Consider the following 26,674-nt stretch of genomic DNA (forward strand, 5'->3'; position numbering starts at 1 on the left):
CTGTTCCTGCTTCTTTGAGATCACGAAGTCTTAAGTGTGTATCTTCCACATGTTAGAAGTCTTTCAGCTGAGTGGCCTTCTACACTGGTCCACATCCTCAATTCCTGTGAGGAAGAGCTGAGGCAGTCCTCTCTGCTGCTGAGCATCTTTTGGAAAGGATAAGTGTGCAAAGTGTGACCATAAGTGCCTCTCAAACATGTTGGGGACAGGGTGGAAAGGAGCTGGGAGAAAGTAATTTGAGGCTTAGAGAAACCCTGTGGGCACTTGAGCCATCATCCTTTTCCTAATCTTATTTTATTCTGTAAAGACATGAGATGAACATAGCCTCATTGCAGAGCTAGGATGTCTTTTTTAGATAATTCACAGGATGTTCATGATGACTTTTTCATTAACTGAGGAATTATATTAATTTATATTGTATTCTCCCCATAAATGATGGGTGCTGCTTTTCCTCCTTTCTGAAGTGATCAGTGTGTATGGATGAGAAACGGTAGATGGGATTGTTGGCTAATGACTATTTTAGCAATTAAAGGCAATTTGGGGCTATTGTACAGGGATTCCCCCCAGTGGTTTACATGAGCTTTTTTTGCTGTACTGTGGTTGAAAGGAAGAAATAGAAATTGATTCCATCTCATGCTTAGTTGTGCAGTGAAATGACTCTGGATGGCCAGATCTGTATTCTGAGCGGAATATGAATTTACTCATTTATCTTGTCTTGTAGAGTAGCTGTGATATCCAGGTGGGTTTTGAACTCCATGTCTTTTCAATCCATAGCAACCAGCCCTTTACATAGGGTCATGACACAGAATGCTCTTGGATCTTGATGTGAAGTAGAGGCAGTTTTTACTCTTAAGGCAGCCCTGGTATTTATTAACCCCTAGTGAAGAAAGCATGTGGTGTTTTTGTGGTACTCATAGCTGAAAGCCTCTAATCCTTGCTGCTTATTCTTCATTTGGAGTCCAATGGTAGCTCTCCCATTTTTATGAAGGATGAGGCTGGTGACTGTAGGCTTGCTACAGGGTTGTTATGAGACTCCTGAGAAAAATCCCACAAGAACTAACCTATAATCTTATTCTACTCCAGCTGCAAAGCAGAGGTCTCTGGTCTGTCTTCTTTACCATTAACAGCGAGCAGTGTCTACTAAAACAGATTTCTGAAATAAAAATCCTACAAAACAAGAAGCCGTTGCATACACTATTTCCCGTGAAAAAAAGTGGGACTTGTCACTTAGTGCATGCAAACCTGTGGGACATGTACTTATGACTGCTTGATATTTCTCAGTTATTTTTAACTGATGTGTCATCTGATGCACATCTCTTTATGAAATGCAGAGTAGCTCAAAGAATAGAGCTTCTAAATTCTTGGTTCAGGCAGCATTTTATCAACCTTTAGAATTCAGTAACAACTAAGAAAAACTTAAGGATCGGTCTCAAAGGAACTGGAGATGTAAACATCTGCTAGGCTGCTTTTTGCATCCCTTAGAGAGTTTGTATGCTTTTTATAGCAGCTCTTGTCTTTGCATAGCACCTAACTCAGAGTGAGTTTGAGCCACTGCTTGAGATCCCTTGGCACTATTGCACAGCAGTTAATTAATAAGGAAACATTGTTCCCTATCATGTGATGCTATTATTTCAAATATTTTGTTAAAGTTCTTTAAGCTCTCCTTGTGATCATCCCTTTCTGCATTCTTAATTATTGATATTTTAAATAAAGAAATGCCAAAGTATGAAAGATCAGATAGGGAAACATGAAACATCAAGCAGCCCTTTGTTCAGAGCAGTTTTGAACAGGACTGTTGTATTGATTTGTTAAACTAGAGTCTATGTTATATCAGCAATGCATCAAATGGCACTGTGCACAACAAATGTACTTAGTTCCTAATAGGGAAAGACCCCATTCTGTGAGGTGCTTCCGCTAAATGTGAGAGAACAAAGAGTGAGCGTTGTTTTTTAGTTATGTTTTCAAATGGGGAATGATGGAGTAGGTCTATGAGAAAAAGATTCAACTCATTTCAGATCTGAGGGAAGCTAGTTTGGTCCTGATTCACAGCGATTCATCAGGTGTCACACATCAGAGACAGATCCAGTCTGGCTCTGAAAACACGCATGACCTGAGCAGTCTTCTAAAACAGAAGGGCAGGGTGACACAGAAAGGGCCAGGAGGTGAAGCTGGGCTGCACCTCCAGGAGGGGACAGCCTGTTGCGTTGCACACAGTGACAGCAAAGCATCTGCCTTGAGGGAGAGGGGAATCCAATGAACAAATAATTGAGACTGTTGGCTTGGGGGTTCTTCAATGCTTTCTTCAGCATGGCCTCAGAGAGCAACCAAGGGAGAGATGGCATCACTTAGGCATCTGAAGGCTGCCTTGGGACCATGTTTGAGGGGAGCTTGAGTCTGGAGAGTAGGTCCAGCTAAAACAACACAAGCTTCTTCTCCCATGCTTTTGGGCTGGTGGTTTCACTGATGATGAACCATGTTCACCTTCAGATGCAATTGATGAGATTGGCTCTGTTCTTGCCATGTATTTTTCCTGGCCAGCACGGCTGTACTGACCTGCTGCTTGGAGGACAAAGGACAGCAAGCTCTGATGTTTCTTTCTATTTATTTTACCATAAGACAACACCTAATCAATTTAAACTGAGCTTTACTATGACAGGTCTAAACCAAAATACAGCCCTGCTACCCTTTTGTAGAGGTTCGTCTTATGTTAAACTTTGGCAGTTGTCCCAAGTGCAGGCTTTCCTGTTCCTGATGTGCTGAATGACATTGGACAACACCTACCAGCATCTCCATCTGGGCAGGAGTTCTGTTCTCTCTCAGACCTACATTTAGCCATGCATTTTTGGTCCCATTTAATCTCTTCCTGTCCTGCATAATAGCAGTGTTGTAATGGGGGAGGGAAGGGTATGCATGGGACTATTTGTAGCATGTTGAAGAAATTGGGTAGAGAGTAAATAGCGTAGTTAGTATTGCTCAGGAAGACCAACACAAACACCCCTCCTCCAGATGGAACGGTGCAGCAGCCCCCTGCCTTGTGTCCTGCTGGCTGTTTGTCTGTGCAGCACACTCCAGCTACTCCTTCTTGCCTCAGGTCAGGGGTAATTGCAGTTATTTCACAGGCAGAACCATCCAATGAGTTTTCCTAAATACACAGCAGGGATGGGCCTGATCTGACTAAGATCACTTGAATAGGTACGTTCTTCCCACATTAAAGCCAATTAACTTTGGAGGGCTATGAGTGAGAGGAAAATTTAGCCCAGCTTGTCTTCTCTGGTGAACTGGTTCATGTTAGCTAAGATTGAGCCTCCTGTCTTTCCTTGAGGCAGAGGCTCCTGTATGCACGAAGGCCAGGAGTTAGATGGAGCCATTTGAGGAGGGGAAGGGCTTTGATCTTAAAATTGCACCATTTGAAATTGCAGATGAAAAAAAAAAAAAGGGATTACTAAAACAGCAAGCAAGCCTGCAAGTGAATCATTTTAGTTTCTGCTAGAGCAGGCTCAGCCCCAGTGCTTCAGTAAATGGGAACATGACTCTGGCAGGAGCCATGCGTTACTCCAAGGGTACTAAGATGTGATGCTGCTGATGGTCTTGTCACAGCAAGAGCGAGGATATGCCACCTTTGGGATGGGGAGATGCCAGTGGAGGAAGAGGAAATCAGGATTAGCTGTGAATGGGAGTGCAGCTTGGCTCTCAGAGTGCTGGCGATGGGAGAGCTGGGAGCCAGAGCAGGAGGCTTTGAGGAGCAGGTCTGCACAGCCTCCACTGCTTTCGCCCCAAGCTTGATGCATTCTGTAGAGCCATTTCAGCGTGGCGTGGTGCCCAGGCAAATTCGTCTTGCTTTGCACTGTTACGCCGCTCTGCAACTTCCAAACCAGACTTGACTTGCACCTTGCCAGCTCTGAGCAGGAGCAGAGCAGCCTGAGCCTGGTGAATAGACGTGCCCTGAGGATATGTCTACATTGCAGTGCAGAGGTGAGACATGAGCTTGGTGAGACAGACCTGAGCTAGCACTTAGGAGTTGCGGGGCTGCAATGAACCAGGGGCATATAGGACGTGTGTCCCTAGGCTCTGGGAGAGGTGTAGAGGAGGAAGATTGAGGTTTCCCAGTCTCAGTGAGTCTTGTGACACTTTGGGGACTGAGGCTGGATGATGAAAGTACCTTATGGGCTGGCATGTACTGTGCTTACTGGTGGGATGGCTGTTCCCTAGAGATCACCCAGGAAAATCATGGCTGGTAGCACTGAAGATTTGGGTAAAATACACTTCTGCCCTCCCTAGGATACATGAACCTTGGAGTTTGACTGAGAATCCTCAGCCTGGTACCCTGGCACTAGTACAAGCCCTAACCCTTCAATTGGGTGCTTCATCTCCTGGAGACCAAAACCATCTCTGCAGGGTGTGAGAAGACACAAGGGGTGCAGCATTTAGTGGGTGCCCAGCTGTGAGGTGGGGGTGCATGGGCATATGTGGTGGGTCAATGCAAGCAGCTGTGGCTGAAGGTTGCGCTAATGCTCTGAGCTCCGTATGCATGAGGACATACAGCAAGAAAAGAATAAAAACAGTAGAAACAAGTGAAACGAGCTTCTCATGAAAAGAATACAAAAAGGTAGGTTGAAAGAAATTGCAATGCATGTGAAATTTTAGGGTTATTTTTCCTTCAGCATTCCTTATATTCCAGTTGCAAGTCATATTTCTGTATTTCTTAAGTGCTAGGCTATTTTCTACCTGTTTTCCCCCTAACACCCCGCACCTCATATAATCCATGAAGAAAGTTCCTATGTTTGAATTCACCGTGTTGGCTCATGAAAATCCACTTAAGCATTCCCTCAAAAGCAGGAGGACAGCCCTGCATGGGATCCATGCTGCCCACTCAACAGGTGGCACTATCCATATGAGCCATTTTGGTTAACTTTACAATCAAATGAAAAGAAATAGGCACTTCCCACTCTACCACAGCCTTCTCTTATAAATCCGATAGACTGGCACTTTTAACACATCTTAGACAAGTCCAGCAGATGAAGGAGTCCTACCTCCTTAGTCTGTGCTGCCCTATCTTTGCTTATTCCTGAATTTATACAATATTGGAGAGCCAAAAAAAAGAGGTAAAGAAGGAAATGGCCTTACCAACCCATATCACAAGTGATTTTCAGCGGGATCTTGGGAAATAAAGCCTGATGTGAGCAAGAACAGAAGAGTGGCTGCAGCCCCTGGAAACTGAACAGAGATCTCCCTTCTCAGTAGCTCCCAGCATCTCCTCCACTCTCAGCACTGGGCACTAGATGGCATCCAAGGGGGCAATTTGGGCTCCTGAATGCAGTCCTAGGCTCTGAAATAATAATTGCACCTGGGTCAAAAAATGGGGATGTCATCTGGATGGGGAAAAAGCCAAAAGGGGCCAAGGAGGTGGACTTTTTCCAGCTTCTGCTGCCATCCCATTGGGGTACAGATAGCTCCAAGGTCTGCTCCACCATCTCAGCCAAGTTGGGGGCCCATGAGGGCAGGAAAGTAATACAAGGATGTGAAGAGTAAAGGCATCATCCACAAGTCAAAGTGCATTAAAGCCTGAATGCGCACATTCATTCATGCCTTCTTTCCTGCCCTGAGTGTTGCCAGTTTCGTGGATGCACATTGCATATGCTGCTGTCTGTTCATGTGCTGTCCCTTGGTGTCCCCTAAGGTGCGCAGCTGAGAGACAGCTGCAGGTCACTGGAAATGCACTTGCTCTGAGCTGGAAAACATTTCCTAATGCGGGAATTACCTTTGCTTCATCCACCTTGTTTTCTAAATAAACCAAGTTGTCCGTGGGCCATTAACAGGCTTTAGAAGAATGCAGAAGCAACTGCATGTGATGGCTCTTGCCTGAGTGATTTTATACTCCTCTTTACTTTGAAGGTACCTTTCTGCTGCCATGGGATGAGGAGGGGGAGTGACCAGCATCGCTTGCTTCCCCATGTCTCTGTGCACTCCTGGGACGGAGCATTCAACTTCACCTCCAGGCAGGATTAGACCCCCAGCTGGTGTATCAAACTATTTGCTTTTATCACCTCTCAGATAAGCAGCAGCCATGAACAAGCTCCTCGGGAGGGGCAGCTGTGTTTGGCCCCACGGCTCAGCCCTGGTTTGCATGTCCTCAGCATCATTTGCGTGTACCCTGTCCCTGGTTAGGAGAGTGCCGAGTTACATGTCCCAACACACGCTGGAGGTGACTTTATGACAATCTCTCCCCAGCCTTTTCTCTCTCTCTCTCTGGATGAGCAACGGGGTCTCAGGGCAGCATCATCGCACCTGCACTGCCAGGCTGCCCGCAGAGCCCGGCTGCCCTGCAGGCACAGGCAGCAGCCAGGCAGAGCACAGCAGGCAACACCTGCCCTGACCTTATCAGGGACAGCACCCCGCCTTGCCACCCCCGCAGCCCCGTGAGGGAGAAAGGATGGGGGTAGCTGCTTGATTTCCCGGACTGCTTAATCATAGACATTCATTCTTGAGATTAAATTTGTCTTCCAGTTCGCATGACAGGTGGGGAAGGAGCTGTTGGGGTTTGATGGTTGCTCCACTGCCTGAAGGTCCAGCAGCAAAGTGGGCTGGGTGTCATCACCACCCAAAAAACATTTTCCTTCTGAAACATGTTTGTGCTTACCCACTTTTTTTTTTTTTATTTTTCCTTGTGTTTTTCTGGTATGAATACAGCTCCAGGCAGGGATGCAGGAAAGGTTTATCGAGTTTTGGTTGGAGATTGAAATAATTTTCTTCCCAAAAGTATATGTACATCTAAGAAATAGTTTCAACCCAAGCCCTATGTAGTCCGGAGTTACTACAGACGGCTGTTTGTGTGCCTGTTTCTTCTACCTGTAATTACGGGGAAATTGCCATCATGTAAGCAGCAGGCTGTATGAATAGCTTTATTATTTATTATTATTAGACCTAGATGTGTGTTTTTCTTGAGATCATATCTGCACAAGAAGGCACAGTAATAATAGCCTTTCGGACTGACCGGGTTTCATTTCTGTGGACTGTGAAACTTTTGAGGCAAGATGTTGTTTATTGCTTTCTTTCAAAATCTATGGCATTAAGCAGACAGTCGCAGCAGAGGAACCTCCCCATTGTCCAGGCTGAGTTCTTGTAAGGGCAAGCAGTCGTGTTGTGCTTGCTCTCCTCAGCTGGCATCAGCAAAAGGGTCTCTTGTTACAGCCTGGTGCCAAGCTATTTTAGGAAGAAGGATTCCCCTTTTATGGAATTATTTTTCATGTGAGTTCAAGTACTAAGCTCATTTGCACTTCTTTCTTTCTGTTTTAGTCTGTTCTACCTCATGCCTTCAGGTAGAGTATGTAATACAAAAGCAACAACTTCTCAGCTTCCAACAGCAAGTTGCTATCTGAATATGGAAAATGTGACTGAGAGTGAAGAAACAGGAAAATACCATGTTTTCTCTTTGAGAACCATTATCAGGACCCTTCAATCAAAGTCCAGTAGGAAAGAGTAAAACCAGGGCTGGGTTCCTTAAAGCACATTGTGAGCTACTGGTATTTTTCGGGATCATTATTGGGTGCTTGTGCCCATGCAGTCGCAGAGCCACCCAGGCTGGTACCTCCGAAAACAAGATGAAAACAAAACCAAACTGAAATGATGCCTTTTCAGACTCACGCAATTTGTGATTTTGGCATCAAGTTTGTTACCCCAACAGTCACCTCATGGTTGTAATTTATTTCACTTTCCTAGAAGCTGGTGGTACGAGGCTTTGCTAAGGGCAGAAGTGTGGGTGTGTGGCTGGAGAAAGGCAGGCAGATGAGGACGACTAAAACGAGAACTCAAAATGGATCACTTTGGGGAGGGGAGGAGGGCACGTGTCTTTGTCTTTCATTTTTGAATCCCGGTATTTCAAAACAATCTCAGGGTTTTGAAATAGAAAGATTGTGATATTTACTATTTGGGGTTGGCAGTACTTGATAAAGGAGATAAAGGGGCCTGTGACGGAGCACATGAGCTATTTGTGATCTATTGTGCAACAACTGTCAGTGAACCTGTGTCTTTGTGTGTTTAAAGTGAAATTCCTGATATTTACTGGGAATTTGAAAGAGGTTTACTCTTTGCTGTTTCATAATCCCTAGTTCAGAGCAAATTTGCAGATTTTGAAGATCAGAAGAGACCACTGATGCTGTAGTTCGAGCCTCTGGGTAGCCCAAACCACCTAACTTCATCCTCTCCTGTATTGAGCCCAATACTTTGTGTTCAGCTACAGCACATCCTCTGTAAAGGCATGATATGAAGGTGGAAAGATCAACCACTAACCCAATAATTTGTTCCAAGGTCTGATCATTATCATTATTTGAAATAAAATGAGTAATTTACTTAGCATTTTTCTTTGTCTGCCTTTGGATAGAAGAAGAATTTATGCCCAAACATTCATATAAAAGCAAATATTTCTTTAGCCCTTTCAAAATAAAGCAAAAGATAAGCTATATATATATATTGCAGTGAATCTAGGTACAGAGAAAATAGAACAGCATCCTTCCAGGGGTTTGATGCTGTGGTCCATAGGTAGCTTGCATTCATTTGTAAAGTCATTTGAGCTGTATTAAAGTCAATATCATAACTTGAACATAATTTCTTGTAGTGGCTTTTCTTCTTTACAGAAATTTCTTCAACCTTTTGAAATCCAATGTCCCAAGCAAAATTAAACTGGCACAGAAAAGTGAAGCAGGAAGGGAGAATTGTGCAGTTAAGGAGGGGGAAAAAGGCATTTAACTGGAAATGTGTGTGACAAATGGGAGTGGGCTGGGCTTGACCCCTTCTGGCTATTAAAAGGCTATATTGCAAGATAATCTGAGAAAACACTGTAGCTAGAGAGAGTGTGTGAACCAAAGGGTTCATACCGAGTCAGTAAGTGGAGTGCTGTAGTTTTTTAATGTGCTACTAACCCAAGCGGTGGATTCCACCACTCTTGAATTTTTGGCCCTGCCTTTTATCACAGTACCAAACAGCCTATGTGAAAATATTCAGAAGACAAACAGGGGAGAAAATCCTTTTCAGAGCTATAAACCCATTTTCTGTTGTAAGGAGCTCGATTGGTTTTGGCGAGGCTTTCAATGAAAACAGTGTTGAGATCCTCTCAATGAATAGGAACATTAATCTATTAGGTATGTATTATGTAAATCCATACTTCAGTGGAGTGCTAGATAAGATAAATGGGAGCAAAGAGCAGGCTTTGAAGGCTGTTGGTGAGATTTTTGTGTGTGCGTTGTGACCCTTAAAGGCTCAGTACAGCACTTGCAGCCCACAAGCGGGGACTCTGAGGTCCTACCACCCCCATCTGCTCCTGGGCTTCTCAAGGGTTGGCTGCAGCATCACCAACTAAATTTTGCCAGCCTGTGGTACAACCTTGCACAGTCCACGGTACTACAGCATTACCCATCCAACATTATACCTCTTTTCTCCCTGTTTTGTTGCAAGGGTTTTTTCAGCGTGACTGCAGGTGGAGGGAAGCTCCTCCATGGCAGAACCAGTCTGTGCAGCCCCTTCACACCTCCCTGGACGTTGTGTAGCATAGAGGGATCAAGACACGGATGGCCAGGGTTACAGCAAACCAAATTTGCGTGCTGAAGCAAATATCTGGGGAGGGTCCAGCTTGGCCCCCACAAACACATTTAAATGCTTGAGGATTGCTGACAATGCATTATTGAGACAGAGACTTGAGATCAGATAAGCCCAAGGACTTGCACATTGTATAGAAATACATGTTCTGACCCTCACATGAGGCAGCAGTAAGAGGGATGCTGAAGCTCTTCCCTGGCACATCTCCATTTTCATGCCGTGTGGTTGTGCAAGACAGGATTGACAAAGGGACCTCCACATGTGAGGCTATGTGCTTCGCTTTTTCTTGCACTGCTTCATCTCTTGACGAGCCCCACCATTGCTTCACATATATTTTGCTGAAGTTACCTTTCAAAAGCCTCTCCCTGCTTCCCCACTTAGAGCCCAGATCCCTCAGTATAAACCCATCAGAGTAGCGGTTTGGCTCATGCTCAGAAGATGCAAGCCCATGCACTCCACCTTCAAGTCTGCTCCTTTACGCAGCCATTGCCTTTCCTGCTGCCCCACGGTGCAGTAGCCAGCTATGCACCTGCCCCGCCACTGCTCATATTCGTTGACAGGGGCTTCACACTTTGAAGGCACTGCCAAAAGCTGTTGGGTGGCCCATTAAATGGCTCGGTCTAGACGTGGGAAAATAATTTTTTCTTTTTCTTTCACTTTTCATTTAGATGCTGAGCACTTTCAACCAGATTATTGAGACAGTTTGTGAACAGAAATCAGTCCAGGCTGAAAAAATGTCAGTGTACCTGTTTACATTATAAACCACAAATGTTTGTATCCTGCAACAAACATCTGGGAAGTGTCTGGACCAGACATTACAAATGTGTTAACTACCCCCAGTTAACTGGTAATCAATATGGGGCTAAAACTCCAGTGTGGACCTTTCTTTTGAGACTGCTGTTTATAACGGGGCTTTCATTTAGATCCTGACCTAGAAGTGTAATTAAACCATGGCACATTCTTGACTTTCAAACAAACTTCTGAGAGCTCACTAGTGCAGAACACAGACCCAGATTTTACCAGGGTTGAAACAGGGTGGCGATGTACCACCTCTTTCACTAACTGCTGTTGAAGGAGAAAATGCCTTCCCGGTAGAAACTGTGAATTATACAGACAGTCCTTTAAGGCTGTGCTAATAAACACATGAAAGAGTTTCACAGAATTATATGAAAATACATTTTAATGCCACCAGCTGGGGAGAGGGTGCATTATTCAGGGATAGAACTTCTAATAATTAATGTGTATCTTTTGTAAATAAGACACTGCTTTTGATTTTTGCAGTCCAAGTTTCCTCCAGTTTCCCTACCATTACTGGGCTGTATCACCAGGCAGTGGGAAATGATAGCCCTGACCTGCTGGAGCTGCTCTGGTGGAGCTGAAGGGTTTGTTTTTTCCAAGCAAATGCTAAGGAAGAGCAGTAGATGGTGCTGTTATTCTCTTTTTTGGGGACAGCGATCGCAGACTGAAGACACAGGCAAAACTGGCACTATACACAAGGTGTTAGCAGTCCCCGGTGCTCCCAAATCATAAATCAGGCTCCTTCCAATAGTGGGATCTGGCGTTTAGAAAATCTTCAGAATAACTCAAAAGGCGTCCTTCTCTACAGCTTGCGCATCTTGATCTTTCAGGTGAGATTTGGAGGTCACATTTTCAAGCTTTTTGTCGTAATCATGTCATTTGAAATTTATTGCCCTCCCCCCCCCCCCCCATTTGTACAAATGTGACGTGGAATCCTGTAACCACGTCAGGAGGCAGCAAGATTTGGGTGGACTAAGTTAAATTAAGAAGAAACACCAGGAAACTTGGCAGTAGTATGGGTGCTGTTTTCAAAGCAAACAGGACTTGAAGGTTGTTGGTAAATTGAATGCATCTGACTCCAAGTGATTTGGGATGCCAGAAATGGGTCTGTGACCACAGAGCTTCCCACCCCATGGGTCACTTGAGGCACATACTTGAGGGATGACCCTCCTGCCCTGCATCAATCTGGATACATGATTTCCCGAACAGCAGCAAATGCTGTATCAGGATGACATTTATCAGCTAATATTTTAAAATGACCTGAGGATTTATGAGGCTTGATTCTTCCCAGTGGCATTGGAGAGGGTAGAACTGGGTCTCCTTTGGATTTCACTTTTATTTGCCTCTCTCTGCAATGACAGGTCTAAGTCCAACTTTAGCAAACATTTCTTAACGGGACAGCAATGATTGCGCAGGTTGGACAACTCAGCGCCAGTGAAGGTGGCCCACGTGTGAAAGCAAGCAGAAGACATGACAGTTCTCCTGCCCTTACCCTCCTCCTGCCTTGGGGTGGGCCTGGCAATGCCCCAGTTCCCTCTCTGCAACACGTAGTCCTTCTCGAGGTGTTTTCTCCAGCAGCAGCTGATGGTGCTAAAAATAGTCTTGAAGAGGGTAGTGGTGGTTCAGCTCTGGACTTCCCAGAAGTTTACTGGTATTCGAATCTCGTGACTTCAGTTTACGCCACCTGATGCACAGTATGTAACTTTGCTCCAATTTCCCCATTCAGTGGGGAACAATCTCAGATAACATACAGCCGACTGAACACAGCTCACTATCTTATTTTAGGTTTGCTAGAGATATTGTCATTAACAGCTCCAAGAAATATAATAGCCAGGGCCTGGTCCTTCCCCACTGCATGTCCCCTCTCCAGAAGAGCTGCTGCCAAGTCCTCCCCATGATGGAAAAGCAAAGTGGGTTCCTATATAAATCCGTGCTGCAGGTCTGAGGGGCAGTGGTAGTTTGGTGCTACGCTGTGCGTCAAAATGAATGTCCAACCATGCACACTTTAGATAACAAACTGCTCTGTAACATCTGATGTGTTTGCAGCACATCAAGAAAAGCAGTAGAGATTCTCTACACTTGCAAGTGGAGCAGCGTGGAGTGCCGCTGCCTGGCCGAGGAGCAGCCCCAGGAACACAGGGTCTGTGCCAGCGAAGGGCAGTGCTGCTTGCTGGGCTGTCGCTGTACCCCAGCAGAAATGCTGGACTGAGGAAACACATTGCAGAGACTAATTAAAGTTGTGCTGGGACAAGGAGAGCGGAATGGGGTAAATGGGAGCGTAAGGGCAGGCTACAGATCCACTCCCCGCTCCAACAGTTATTTTCCATTAAATAATGTGTGAGATAAACTATGTCCATGAGCCTCAGAACAGAAAATGGAGCTGCCTCCCTTTCCTTCTCTCTTCCTAAACCCACCCTGTCTACCAGGTGGAAACATGAGCTCTAGATAGGCTCCTCTTTCCCCAAACCAGACCTTACTGCCTCCCTCAGATGTGCTTTGCTATGGGCTACCGATAAAAAGTGAAAATAGAAACTTATTTACTTTTCACTGTTGTTGTTGCCAGAAGTGATACCCTTTGGCCTGGATCATGACAACTGGTCATGCTGAATGAGGAAGAGCTTTTCTCAATTTTAAATGATTGCCACATAATGAACAGGTTTCCACGTAGTCATGTCCCACAGATACAAAGGTACAAAGGCGTTCCTTCCCCTTTTCCTGTACAGGAGTAGTCTTAAGGAGCTTCTTCTCTCAAAATAGCAAGATTGAATGAATACAATACAATTCATGTCTTGATATTGTTGTGTTCTGAAATATCCCAGTTAATGTTTAAATCGGGGCAAGAGCAAGTGTTACAGCAAATATTTTATCTTCCCATAGATTATATCAATGTCACATTCCTCGTTCACTGAAAGTCTGGTCCAGGTGAGATTTGAAGATGGTGAAAATGTAAGACCAGTTGGTCTCCAAAAATGTGGGACAAAATTAATTGATAACATAAATGCAATTGGTTCAGTTAATTTATGTCAAGGAAAAAAACCTTCAGTCCACAGTGGGAAATTTAGAATCTGACTGAAAGGAAAAGCTGAGCCCTACACAGATAGCTGTTGCATGGTGTATTCGGTAATTGCATTTATGAATAAACAATTAATTATTATCAATGAATCTCATGCATATTATTGACAAAGGCACAGAAGCTGCTCTTTGGCATTGCTGAGTCACCCATTGTCAAGTGTGAACCAACCAATTGTAGTGGCTGCTCCCTTAAGAAATTGTCAAGATTCACTTATTTGTGTGCTCTTGCTTGCATCAATTAACATTACAATATTTTTGTCATGAAAATGCAAACATTAATAGCCTGAGGGGTCTTGTAAATGTAAATATAACACAATAAATTCAATTTCCCTTTAAGTACAAAAAAGTCTTTTTTTTTCCTTGTTTGCTGTTACAATGACAGCATGTCCCTTTTTAATTATCTCTTCACTTTAAACTCAAAATTTAATTTAACGCATGGAATTTGAATGAGAATCATTTTTAATCAGCAGATTTGGGGATGCGGGGAGGCTGAAGCCTGCTGCTAAAAGTGATGGGCTCCTCTCACAAGGGCCAGGCTCTGTAGGGTGTGAAGAGGGGTGGATGCTTGGCCCCTGCAGAGGAGGTGTTGAGCTGGGCTGGGCAGCGTGCCCACAGCTGGTGTGGGGCTGTGCCCCTTGGCTGGGGGAGAATTCCCACGTGAGGATTCTTTCCACTTGCTTCAGGCATCCAAGGAGACTAAATTAGGCACCCACACCTCTGCCATGGTCAGGGGATAGAGAAAAAGACCTTGAGATGTGTCCTCCAGAAGCAGCTTGGCCCCTGAATGGGTGACCGTCACCATGGGGCACCATTTTGGTCCAAACCTGATAGGCTTGTGCTTAATGCCGTGGAGTGCTATGAGGAAAAAGAGAGCCATGCCCTCAAAAATAAGGGGGAGACGGCACCTGAGTGCATGTCACTGAGGTGTAATGAAAGAATTGGACAAAAGTCCAAGGTTAGTTTTCCCCTTTCTTTTTACACGGTACATATAAAAGTAAAATATGAAAACAGCCACTTTGCTTTCTTCCTCCTAGGCTGGCCTCAATATGCCCAGGCATGTGTCTCAACAGATTCCTGGAAAACCTGCCCTTGCCAAACTGCAACCTCTAGTGCTCAGGTTATAGTCTGCAGCCTCTCAAAAAGCAGCAGGGAAATGTGTCCTTTTGGGGGGGTCACACCTGCCATCCCTGCCTGCCCTCTCTGCGAATGCAGGGAGGGAAACACCACGGACGCGGCAGGATGTGCACCTCAGCACAGGATTTGGCCCAGCAGTGGTTTGCCAGCACACAGACAGAAGGCTGAGGTCAGATACGAAACCCCCCAAAAAGAGGAAAAGTGGTTAGATGCTGTCCGGAGCAGTTTCCTTTGGTACCACACGCTCATTCCCACCACCTGTGCTCGCAGCTGCCCGCTCAGCGCTGCCAGCATCACCATCCCACCAGCCAGGGTTCCTGGGAACCCTTTTGTTTACTTCCTTGGTGATTTTTAATTAGACCGAAAGGGCGATTAACCGACATAATAATCCCTCACTCAACTCCGAACACTCTCATTACCCTCACTTTTGGAAGGTGGTGTTGTTTGGGGTAGAGGAGCAAAGCTGCTGCAGTTCGGCGGTGGTACCCGGCGACCCCTCCTTCAGCCCTGCCACGAGGGCCCCCGCGGGGTCTGTGGGTACCACACACAGCGCATCCCCTCAAAAAGGCTCTGTCTCGGCAGAGGGAGCGCAGCTCGAGGGCAGGAAGGAAAAAAAGAGAAGAAAGATGCCTAAAGTTATTTGTTACTAGTTTTCTCCTCACACCGTTACCACCTCTCGGGAGTCCTCCAGCCTTGGATCGGCCGGTTGTTTTCCTTCCCCCGCTCTCTCTCCCATTGCGCTCCTCTCTTTCGTTTGTGAACGCTAGAGGCTCCTTCTGGTCTGCGAAAAAACTTTAGTTCCTGACTCCTTTTTTTTTTTTTTTAACTTCCCTCAGGAAAAAAATGTGGACTTAATTATCTATGTAAAATGTCAGATGCAGGAAAGGGGCTGTGCTTACTTGGATATCCCATCCGAGGCGAAGTGACTGATTTCCCCCCCTCCTTCTTTTTCCTTTTTTTTTTTTTTTTCCTAAGGGGTGGAAAGGACCTCGCGAAATAAAAGTGCAGAACCGAGCCGGTGGCTCCCAGAGCGGCCGGGGCGGGTGCGGCGGAGCCCCCAGCGCAGCGCGGAGCCCACCTGCCCGCGGGGTCAGCAGCGCCCCGAAACTTTTTCCCCCCCTCGTCCTTTGACTTCAGACAAACAGATCTATACATATTTTTATCCCTCCGGCTTTTCCTCCAGGACTTTTCCACCGCCTTGGGACACCCGCAAACTTCTTGACTCCCACTTCCCTCCCGCCCCTCCTTTGCTGGTGGTTTTGTGCTTGTTTTGGTTTTGTTTTGCTACTTTTTTTTTTTTTTTATTTTTTTTTTGTTTTGGTTTGGGGTTGTTTTTTTTTTTGTTTGTTTTTTTTTTTTATTTCGGGAAGACCCGCCTGCTTTTGTTTTTTTCTCCTCCCGTGTCCCCCCGGCGAGGCCGGAGCGGCGCGGGCAGCACCTCCCGGCACACCGCGTGCGAGCCCGGCGCGGCTCGGCTCGGCACGGCCCGGCTCGGCACAGCACGGCACGGCTCGGGCGCTCGCCCCCGATAATGCAGAGCTACAAGTACGATAAGGCGATCCCGCCGGAGAGCAAGAACGGGGGCAGCCCGGCGCTGAACAACAACCCGGCCAAGAGCAGCAGCAAGAAAGCCCTGCTCATCTGCCTCGACTTCCTCTGCCTCGTCATGGGTGAGCGGCCGCGGGGCTCCTTCCCTCCCGGCTCCCCCCGGACTCGCTCTTTGGGACGGTTTGGCGGAGGGAGGGCGGGCACAGCTCGGCTTCCCGAACAAAAGCGGAGCGGGGCCGGGGCGAGCGCGGAGCGGCGCGGGCCGGGAGCGCGTCCCGGAGGGGGAGCGCCCGCCCCCAGCCCCGCTCCGGCGGGTCGGTGCCGATTAGTAGTTATTGATCGTTTCCCTCCCCCCCCGCTGCCGCGGCGCCGGGGTTCGGCAGGGCGGGGGGTGCGGGCCGTGGGGTCCCCGGTCGTGCCCCGCACCCCGCCCCGCACCCCGCCGGCTCCAGGTGGAGGTAGTGCTCTACGGCTCCAGCGAGTGGGGCCGCCTCGGAGCTCACGAATAGTGGGGAAAGAAGAGATACTCGTGCCACGCCGGTTAGTTTGTGTTGTTGGGCTGTCGGGTGTAGCACTGCCTCCGTCTGCCTTCCCTCTCCTCTCCTCGCACTCGGGGCGGGCGTCTCGCTAAACTCATTTGTTTTTTAAAGATTGGGGGGAATAAAAGAAGCGATACTGTTGGCACTCTGGTTAGTTTGTGTTGTTGGGCTGTCGGGTGCAGCACTGCATCTGCCTGCCCTCCCTCCCCTCTCCTCGCACCCGGGGCGGGCATCTAAACTCATTTCTTTAAAAGATCGCTTTGAAGTGCTCTTGGGCATCTCGTAGTCCCTGGCAGAGGTCTGAGCCCGCTTGGCTTTTGGGAACGGCATGGCATGTGAGGAAACTGTCAACAGGCTGTCTCAAAAAGATTTTTGCATGCCAAAACATCCATCGTTCAATTATGGCTGCAATGCTGAATATTTAATTGACAGACACAGGCAGGGGAAATCAGCTGGGTTCCAACAAAGAGATTAATAATGCAACAGCACGTGAGTTTAATACTCCAGACACCGCAGTCTTAAAAACAATTGTTTCTGCTTAGAGCCCATTTTTTAGAAGACTGTCAGTTTGATTTAATTTTTATGTAGTTTATTGATCATCTGGTGTGTATTACAAGGCACTAACATATTAAGAAGAGAGGCATGGTTTTCTCTTTATATTCCCACAAGAGTAGAGGCCAGTGCAGAAAGCTTCATCTTCTTGTATCTGGAAAAAATAAAAATACTTGATATTCAATATATGAAACTAATATAAGTAGAAACGTAACTAGCTTGCCTTACCTCACTTATTTAAAGAGAAGGCTGGATTCCTGGTAAAACAACTCCTAGGAGTTAGAACTTTTCAACTTTTAAATTTACCCAAGTTTTTTTAACTTTAGCGTTCCTGGCATGACTAAGTGCTATTTGAGTGGGTAAAGGGGTTTTTCTTCCCCTTCTCTAGACTAAGGGTGCTAAATGAAAAAGCAAAAGTTAGTTGACATCTGTTATTCTACTTGTGATAATTTGGGTAAACAGAACTTATCAAACATCACTGGAAGTTATTGTTAGTGGGGAATAATGTGATACAGCAGAAACTGTGATTGTTGCTTTGTTTCATATTACTACAGGTGGAAATCGGAAAGTAAACACCAGAGTTGATGGCTTTAGTTGTTTGTTTTTTTCCTAGCGTGAGGAGCATTTTTAAAAGTAAGAGCAGGAATTCAACAGCTGAAGGAAAGTTTAGATCTGGCTGATCGATGGCAGATGAACAGCATGGGTAGGACTGTGGTAAGGGAGGTGGTTATATGATGGATAGCCCATGATGTGTGTTTAGGGATGGGCTTTTCAAGTACACCCAAACCAGTAGTATCAGACCTGCTGGTGGATGACTGGGCATAACTTGCTGTGAGAGCCAGCTGCCTCACTTGCAGGAGGTTTGGCTTGGTTTTCTCTCTGCCTTTTGCTGGGGAAGACTAAGAGGTTATAGTTTCCAAGCACTTGATTCCCACTTTCTTCCTTCCTGAACTTGTTAAAAAAAAACCAAAACAAAACAAAAAAACAACAGTACTTTGAAAGTGAGAAAGGTGCTCTAGTTCAAGTCTGTAGGAGGAAGTTGGATAGATACAAGTTAATGGGTATTTTGCACATTCAGTAAAAAACCTGAATCTTATGTGTGATAATGACAAGCAGAACCGAGTGAAACAACTTGATTTTAAAGTGGAGGTACTCAGTATAGGTCTTCTGCTGGTGCCTGTAGGCACATGGCCAATGGCCTCCAGTGCAGTTAAACTGAGTTACGCCTCTTGAGCAGCTGCCCAAAAACGTTGGGTAGCAGGGAAACAGAAGGCTTTTCCTCATTCGAGGACAACTTTAGGAAGTATTAAAACTGGTCATTTGATTTGCAGAGAGGTCTGTGACACTGCATTGGCTTCTAGTGCAGGTAGTGCTGTAATTCTGACCTGATTTGGTTTTCTGTGGGAGGAAAATGAAAAGAATACACTGTGACTGAAATGTCTTTCAGGAATGCCACAGGTCAGCTCTGTGTGAGATGGTAGATGTGTACAAACACTTCTTTGTTTACATACAAAGTTAAACAAATTACCCAGAAGACAATTATCATAAACATCTAAGAAAGCTGGAATAAGAAAAGCAGAGCTATCAGGAGCTTCCTTCAACTTTAACTTTGGCGGGAGTCGTTAGATACACTATTGTCTTCCATCCTTAACTACAATGGTTATCTTGATAGTAAATGGTAAGGGGAAGATTTGTATCTTTGTTCCTTGGGGGTCATGGGCAGCAAAGTTGTTGAGCTGTTCAGAGAAGTGGAGTAGGTTGGATGAAGATCTGCTGAACCAGACCCCCCATTTCTCCTGCCTTTCCAGCTTGGGTTGGCAGGGAGATGACTATTTTGGAATACCCCACTTCTCTAATGAGTGCACTTGGCACTGACAAATCCCCAGTTTCTTGCATGAACAAGAGGTTTCATCACTGACACTATGAACTTCCCAGAAATTTCATGTTGGCATTTAACTCGGTAAAAAAGGCAGTAAAGAACTGAGTGTGCATTTATTAAAGCAGGTCATCTGAGAAGGGGAAAATAACTTTCTCCATCTGCTTCCTCCTCTTGGGAGGGCTCTGTTTAGAAAATTAGAAGATGCTTCCTGAAATTGTTAGGGCTGCAGGCGAGCTTGATGGTGTGGGAGAGTCTGTGCTACCCCATCCTTACCTTGCTGGTCACTGTGACACATCTGAAAATGTGATTGAGGAGCTCAGCTGGAAGGGCCTGAAGCTGCCCCTGCTGAGCTGTTCGGTTGCTTCGTGTTAGAGCACTGTGAGGAAGTTTTGAGCAGCAAAATGAGGTGTAATGGGGGGACCTCACTCCAACTTCAACTGATAATCCTCAGCCCGATTCAGCCCCATCCTTTTGTCAGGAGTTTCTTGGACTGCCTACCTGGAGCATAGAGTTGTTACTAAGGAGGAGGACTGGTGTGACCCTGGCCAGGGCTGGTCCGACAGGGCAGCTTACGCTGGTGCTGTGGGCTTTTGCTGCCCAGATTCAGCTCTGCGTGGAGCTGCTGCAACCAACCACCACCTTTCTGCAGGAGACGTGGGCCAGGTGGGGAAAAGCATCTTGCCCTGACCCTTGCGGTGGGATGTTTTGGAGCCTGGCCCCACAGATGTAGCATCTAGGGTTACGTTTACTCCTCTCCTCCTTTTTTTTTTCCCTTAACACAGACTCCCCGTGTTCCTGTTCATCAAACTCTGAGCAGCCACCTGTGCTCAGCCGATGGGCGGGGGCTAAGTTGAGCGTTTAATCTTGGAAGAAGGAGTGGAAGACTGTGTCAGCAAGGCTGATTGAGCAGATTAGGGTCTTTGGTAGCTTATATTTGTGCAGGTACGTCAACTTCCAAAAAATTCTGCTTGAGCTATAAAATAGAGGGATTTCATCTGGCGTACCTGCTTCCTAGGCTCATGGAAATTGGGTTTATGGGAGCATATGTTTCAGGCTGGTGAGATGTAAACTGCACATAATTTACTGCCCTTCTTATTTTCTGTCTCTAATTTTCTCTTTTCTGTCAACCCCAGTTAATCTGTACAGCACAAGTTTTACTGCCTTTGAGAGGTTTTAAAGCAGCAGATGGATAGGCCTCTTACAATGTTAATATCTTTTCATCTTTCTCACAAATTTGGCACCTCCTCTTCTGTAGTGAACTTGATGCTTAAATGAACTTTGAAACTAGTATTTACACTAGCAGGACCTTGATATGTTTATGTAAGTAAGGATATAATCTTATAATTTGGGCTAACAATTTAGATTACTCTTAACTGTCCTCTTCTGTGTAGAAAATTGCATTGTCATCCAGCTTTCAGAAGCAAAAAGAGTTTGAGCTGTGCCGGAGGCCCTGTCACTCCATCACAAAAATCAGCGCACACAGCCTGGGATTGTCATTTAAGAGTAAAGAGTGGGAGGAATTAAAGAGGAGGGATGAGGTTAGAGTTATTTGGATGCTGAAAGTTGATTTGATGAGCTAAGCAATTTTTCTTTGTTCAGTTTGGCATTTGTTTTTGGGTTTGGTTTTTTTTAATGTATTTTTAAAACTACCCTGCCGTGCAGGGCTCACTCATGGTGTAGGTAACGTCTTTCTATACACTCCTGAAGAAACTGCTGACCCAGACATTTCTTATTTTCGGCAAGGGACAGCAAGATCCAAGTGTGCTAAACTAGCCAAGCAGCCCTGCCAGTGCCTTGATGTTGTCTTCTCCCTGCCATGTCTTCTCTGTGTTGGGGGAAGGCTGAGTCCATACCGCACACGAGAAGCTGTGTGGGCAGAGAGTCGTCATCATGTTTTGAGCATCCCTAGATGAGGTTTGGTCGTTAATGTTTATGTATTGCTTATTTTAATACTGGCAGGATCTTTGGCGGCAGTGAACTCCCTGCGAGGCAGCCTGGGTCTCTCTCAGGGATGACTAGTCTGGAAGTGCTTTGGGAAAGGCAGGTTTGCAGAGCTGGCATCTTGGCATGGGACTGTGTGATTGTGTCCCACCACCACCTGGGAGTAAAGAAGCATTTCTGGGCCTTGAAAAGCTTCTTGTTAAATCAGCAGTCAGCATTTAAGCATGATACCCATCCTGAGTTTTGGCTCTCCCTTGAAAGACCAAAGGAGGCAAAGATGACTGGAAGAAATATGAGAGAGAAATATTTTGGAGGTGTTTAAAATACTTTTTTTTTTTTGGTGTTGGCTTTTTTTTTTTTTAAAAAAGGCAAACAAAAAAAAAATCCCCACCTATCAAGAGCAAGTTATTAATGACAATTAAACTTGAGGTGTTAATTGCAGAACAAGGAAATGCTGTACCTGTGGCAGACCCAGTCCTGGGGGGTATAAATCTGTTGGCTTTCCTTAGTTGGTGGAATTTGGCCAGCCTAAAGATGTGTCTTAAGGAAAGCAGAATTATGTGCAACTGCTCCATGGCCAGAAGTGCTTTGAATCCTATGTACCTGCTGCTGAGACAGGCAGGAGATGGGATCACAATTACAGTAGATGACACTTTTGTTTTCAGTCGTCTCTGTTTGTAGTGAGCACAGAAAATAATATAAACATCACTCCCAGATCAAACAGATTATTTTTATGCCCTTTAAATCTCAATTTAATATGCATGCCTTTCTAAGGCTGCTTTGGTCTCACTTTGTTTGTCTAGGTACAGGCTGATGGTATATCCTCCAGATGCATGTGTCTCCGGATACCGTCTGAAGATGGTTTGCATACCATAGTCAAGGAACCCGCGCTAGGCAGGCACACTCTTGTGAACCAGGGCTTCTCTTTAGTGCCTGCCTCTGAGATAGGACGGGTGTTTGCATGCCTGCATCTCTGTCTCAATCAGCTTAAAAGAGGAGGGGGTGGAAAGCCCAGCCCTCCTCTCTGTAGCTTGCTCTGGCAGAGCAGACTCCGTCCTCTCTGTTTCGTTCATACAATGCTCCCGCTTCATGCCTGGTAATCCAGAAGGGACCGTTGTGGTCGCCCAGTCTGCCTGTGCCTTGAACAAGGGCATGCCTGTTGAAGGCAGCGTGGGGAAAGGCAGCAGCCCTCAAACCCTTCTATCCCAGCACCAACACAGCAGGCGCTGAGAACAGCAGCTTCTCCCAACCCTGTGCGTTCTCACGGAGCTGTGTCCTGGGAGATGGGGTGGGGGGAGTAGGGAACCCCCTCCCCGGATGTGGCTTTTCCTCCTGCGCAGCAGGATGCCAGCTGGGGTTTTAGAACAAGTGCAGTCACATTATTATTTCTTTCTTTCCTTTTCTTCTGTGTTAGGGCCCTGGCTTTGGCAGTTGTGTTGGGCTTTTTTGATAGGTCAGGATTCATATTTCAAAAAGCTTGAAAATGAGAATCAAGTGAATGATAAAGCCTCAAAAGAAGAGGTAATCCAGCACTTATTCTATAGTTATGAGGTCTGAAGTCAGTTTTCTGAATATACTTCATAATCACTCTTTTTTTTCACTGGCTGGTGTGGCAGAGGTGTGGGACGCCCAATAGAGAAGAGGCTAAAGCAGTCCTCTGTGCTCCCCACCTCACTAAAGTGATGCTGCAGGCTACCCGCTGCACGTGCAAGGGTTCTGCCTGCCCCCAGCCTTTGGTCTGGCTTTGCAGATACTTCAGCTGGAAGGATCTCGCCACGAGTTGGGAAGAGGCTGACATGTCTGTCATGTGTCCTTGTGGATTGGTGTGGCCCTGTTCTCAGAAGGGCACTCATATCCCTTTCAGAGCCACCCAATCCATTCCTGTATTGCTCTTTCCCATGACACCTACCTTGAAGCACTGCCTGCTCCACAAATTTAGCAAGAAAAAAGCTCCTCATGCAGATCAGATGCCTGTGTTCGAGGCTGTGTTGGGGCAGCTGTTGGGAAGTTATGCTTGAGGATCTCTTCTCGCCTTTTAGCTGCACGCGATGGCTTAGTGCGATGGTGGGATTGTGATCAGCAGAAACTGCTCCTCAAGTTAGATCTGAGGATGCAGAATGTCACCAAAAAGAGAGATCTGATATAACTTTCAACACAAACTATTGGAAAACATGCCTTAAGCATAAGTTTGTTACCAAGACAATGTATTAATAAGTTTGAAAATTAGGTTTATCCTAGTGGGTTTCTAACTACCAGGAGTCTCTATAAACTCCATTCTTTCAGACTGGTCATGTAAATTATCTTGTTTTCCATATATCTTGGATGTTTTGAAGACAGGAGGTTGGAAACTGACTCTATACATCAAGTAAATGTTAGAAGCAGAACATGTAAATTGACTCCAGAGCTTCTGATGATCTGAAAATGCCTGTGCTCTTTTTGTCATTGTATTCTTGTTCAATGCTGCCCATAACTCGCACCCATATATGAGCTTGTCTTATCTAAGCATATGGTGCTCTCAGTCAGGAGCTACAGGGCTAGGCTGTGGCTGTGAGCCAAAGCCCAAATGAAGCTGCAGTTGGTCTGACAATGATGTTGACACTAAATTAGTTATGAGTGTTTGCAATCTTCTAGTATTTTCCCATAATGTTTAATCTGTTCCTCAAAAATACCCAAAAGTTATGTTGACCATAGCACAGAGAAGCTTAGGAGGTGCCTCCAGCCTTCCTGATGAAACATACCAGTGGTCTTAGCCTGCGGAGCGTGGATTGAGACTGGATTGGCATTGCTGGGCTAACCCAGACCTTGCCCTGAACAGTGAAGGTAACTGTGGCATGGAGGTGTCATTCACTGCTTTTTGAGTTTGCAAAACTCCTGCTTCAGCTTTGCTGGTTGGAGGAGCTGAGAACAGCATAGCTCTTCCTTCCACGGGGTTAAATGGAAAAGTGAAAGTTACTGGTTAGTGGTTTTGGGCAGCTGTCCCTCTTGCAACAAATGATGATCCCTGTGAGGGCTCACTTTGCCCAGCAGTGTCAGGGTTGCTGCGTGACGGGACAAGCTCTATGGTATCCTGTAATTAGCTTTCAAATGGTCTTACTGTAAATTAGCGAGAATGACAGCCATTTTTGAAAGGTTTTAGAGCAGTGCCCTGTGTCTGGCCATGCATGTACTGGAGATGGGCACTGCATGCAGATTTTAATTGCATTACCGTTAATTTAGCATGTGCTTATGCAAATTGAGACATCATCGCATGCCTCAAAATGTCCAGCCACTGAATTTGAAAGCCAGTGTGCCAAATGGGAGCTGGGCTTCCTGCCTTCTTGATGTTATTTATGACCTCCGTTTTGGGGTGGTGTGATGGGCCATTCTTTAAGCTTGAGGCTGGCTGGAGCAAGCAGCCAGCCCCACCCTGGTTATCGTTTTCACTGATGACTTCAAGGTCTTTGCTCTAGTCTTTGTAGCCCTGCAGTGGCTGTGGTAAACAGTTCCACACTCCAAGCATTTTGAAGGCTTCCAAGGCTTTGTTGCAAAGCCTACCACTCTTTAAAGTAATAGTTTCCAAAGGGAAAGTGGAAAATAGTGTGACAAACTGCTGGTAAGCGGGTCTGGCCAGGGAATGCTGGGTGCATTCTGAGTTATGCTCGTGGACTATTTTTTGCATGGACAGTAAACTGATGGCAGGCAGCAAAACTCCTTTGAAGTTGATAGCTGTGAATCAGTTTGGTGTTAGCAGGTTTCTTAAGCTGCTCTTTGATCACTGGTCAGATGGCCTTTGCTCTTTGGGGAGCTGCTTCTCCTTTTGCTTCCTGGCTTGCAAACAAGACGAAGCCCCAGAGGAATCCAGGATTTGAGCCCTCCTGCTCTTGGTCCTGCCTAGACAAGTTGCAGGGAAGGTTTGTGCCTCTGGGAATTTCTAGTCTAAGGATACAGGGAATGTGGAGGAGCATCACCTCCATGCGTGGGCAGGAAGCTGGAGCCCAGTGAAGACACATTTTGAAGGCGATATTTCCAGTATGGATGCACCTAGGTGCCCCATGGAGTTTTCGGAGCTCTCTCTAATTCCTAACAATTTCCGTTAAGATGCAAACCTCAGTACTTCTCCCAGCCAGGCCATTGCCTGCCTCCAAAGGTACCTTTGGAAATCAGATCCTCAGTGATGTGCAGCCACGGAGGAAGTCTGCAGCTCGGAGGGCTCAGGCCAATGCGTGTCCCTAGGACATGTGTGCACCTGTCCCAGAGCTTCCCACCTTGATGCATGCAAAAGTTTCCCCGGTTGGCTCTGTTCCCGTGTTTCTGTGTTCTGCAGAAAAGGGAAATGACCTTGCATCACCCATTGCAGCAGGAACTGGCTCTTCGGTCCCAAAAACAAGAGCTGAAATTTTTCTGATTAAGGATAAGGAGGGTGGGGGAGAGTTCCTCGGAGACATCTGCTAGTTGATAATACGTAGTACAAATGGCTAATTCTCAAAGGAAAGGCTTGGAGGGGGCTGTAGCCCACTCATACTTGCCAAGCTGAAAAAAAAAAAAAATACCTTTGCTGCCTGATCAGAAGAGGCTATGTTTTCAGTAGAGGTCTTGTTTTTTTTGAGAAGGTTAATTATTTATTCTTATCAAAGTTTGCAGCATTCATGACACTCTCATCAAATAATTCCATACTTTTTCCCATAATCCAGAATGAATATTTTTTCATGTAGCGCTCCATGTTTCTTGACTGTCCCTGCAGCTTTAACATGCAGCTGTCATTCTGCTGCAGCTCCCACAAAGCAGCTGAAAACCAAGGTAACAGCAACATTTTGAGTGAAGGGGATGAAATGTGGAATAGGTTCAGCGTATTTCTTTGTCATTGTTGGAGTCCTATTCAGCTCTAGGCTGAATAGGAGGCTGATTAGCATGTGGAAGCATTTCTAAAAGCTTTGGGCTGGGAGAGTTAGTTGGTTTTTTTTTTTTTTCCTTAAAGGAGAAGTTTTGTGGCATGTATTTTTCCGACTGAGCTGGGACAAGTCTTTGTCAGATGCAAACCCAGGGAAAAATAAAACAGCGTTTTAGAGAAAGCCTGTTTTGATAAGTTACTGCATGCATAGGCACAAAGAAGTTTTCCAGTGCCTAAAGCTCTAAGAGCCTACTGCAGGGTCTGGGAACACAGCACATTTAAAACAGCCAGACAAGTGGAATAGGGTTTAGGGCGCCTCTGGATTGTGGATATAACAACAGGGACTTTGCTTTTGCTTTCGCTAAAGTTGTTTGAAAAACTGGGTATTGCTTTACGAATGCAGGATTGGGTCCATAATCTGAAAATCCACCTGCTTAAACGCTCAGCGTTTTGCTTTCACAGAGATAGATATAATGCTGAGGTCGATTAAAAAGCTGACTGCAGCTGAAAAGTAACTTTTTCCCCGGTGAAATTGCTTTAAGTCCTGGGCCCAAGGCTGGTTTCAGCGAACAGGGTTGATTCTCCATGTGGTTTCAGGACAAGATTTGGCGTTGACATACCCTTACAATCCTTTGCTGCAACATCTGCCATATTTCACTGCAAATGGTAACTGAAATTATTGCCTTGGTGCTATCTGTGGGTCTTGGGTGGGTCTGTGCTGGACCAGAGGTCCTGGCGTGGGAGTACCATATCTCC

At 45.9% G+C, this 26,674-nt stretch overlaps 1 protein-coding gene across 1 annotated transcript in view; it reads left to right on the forward strand.

Moving 5' to 3' along the window:
* Positions 1–15,613: 15,613 nt before the first annotated feature.
* The window catches only part of PLPP3 (phospholipid phosphatase 3), a 44,581-nt gene continuing 33,520 nt past the window's right edge, over positions 15,614–26,674 (forward strand). Inside the window, exon 1 of the mRNA XM_009569200.2 lies at positions 15,614–16,262. Within this exon, the coding sequence (XP_009567495.2) occupies positions 16,124–16,262 (139 nt within the window). The 5' untranslated portion in view covers positions 15,614–16,123. The remainder of the gene's footprint in view (positions 16,263–26,674) is intronic.

The sequence above is a fragment of the Cuculus canorus genome, chromosome 8 (assembly GCF_017976375.1).
Source record: "Cuculus canorus isolate bCucCan1 chromosome 8, bCucCan1.pri, whole genome shotgun sequence".
Lineage (NCBI taxonomy): Eukaryota > Metazoa > Chordata > Aves > Cuculiformes > Cuculidae > Cuculus > Cuculus canorus.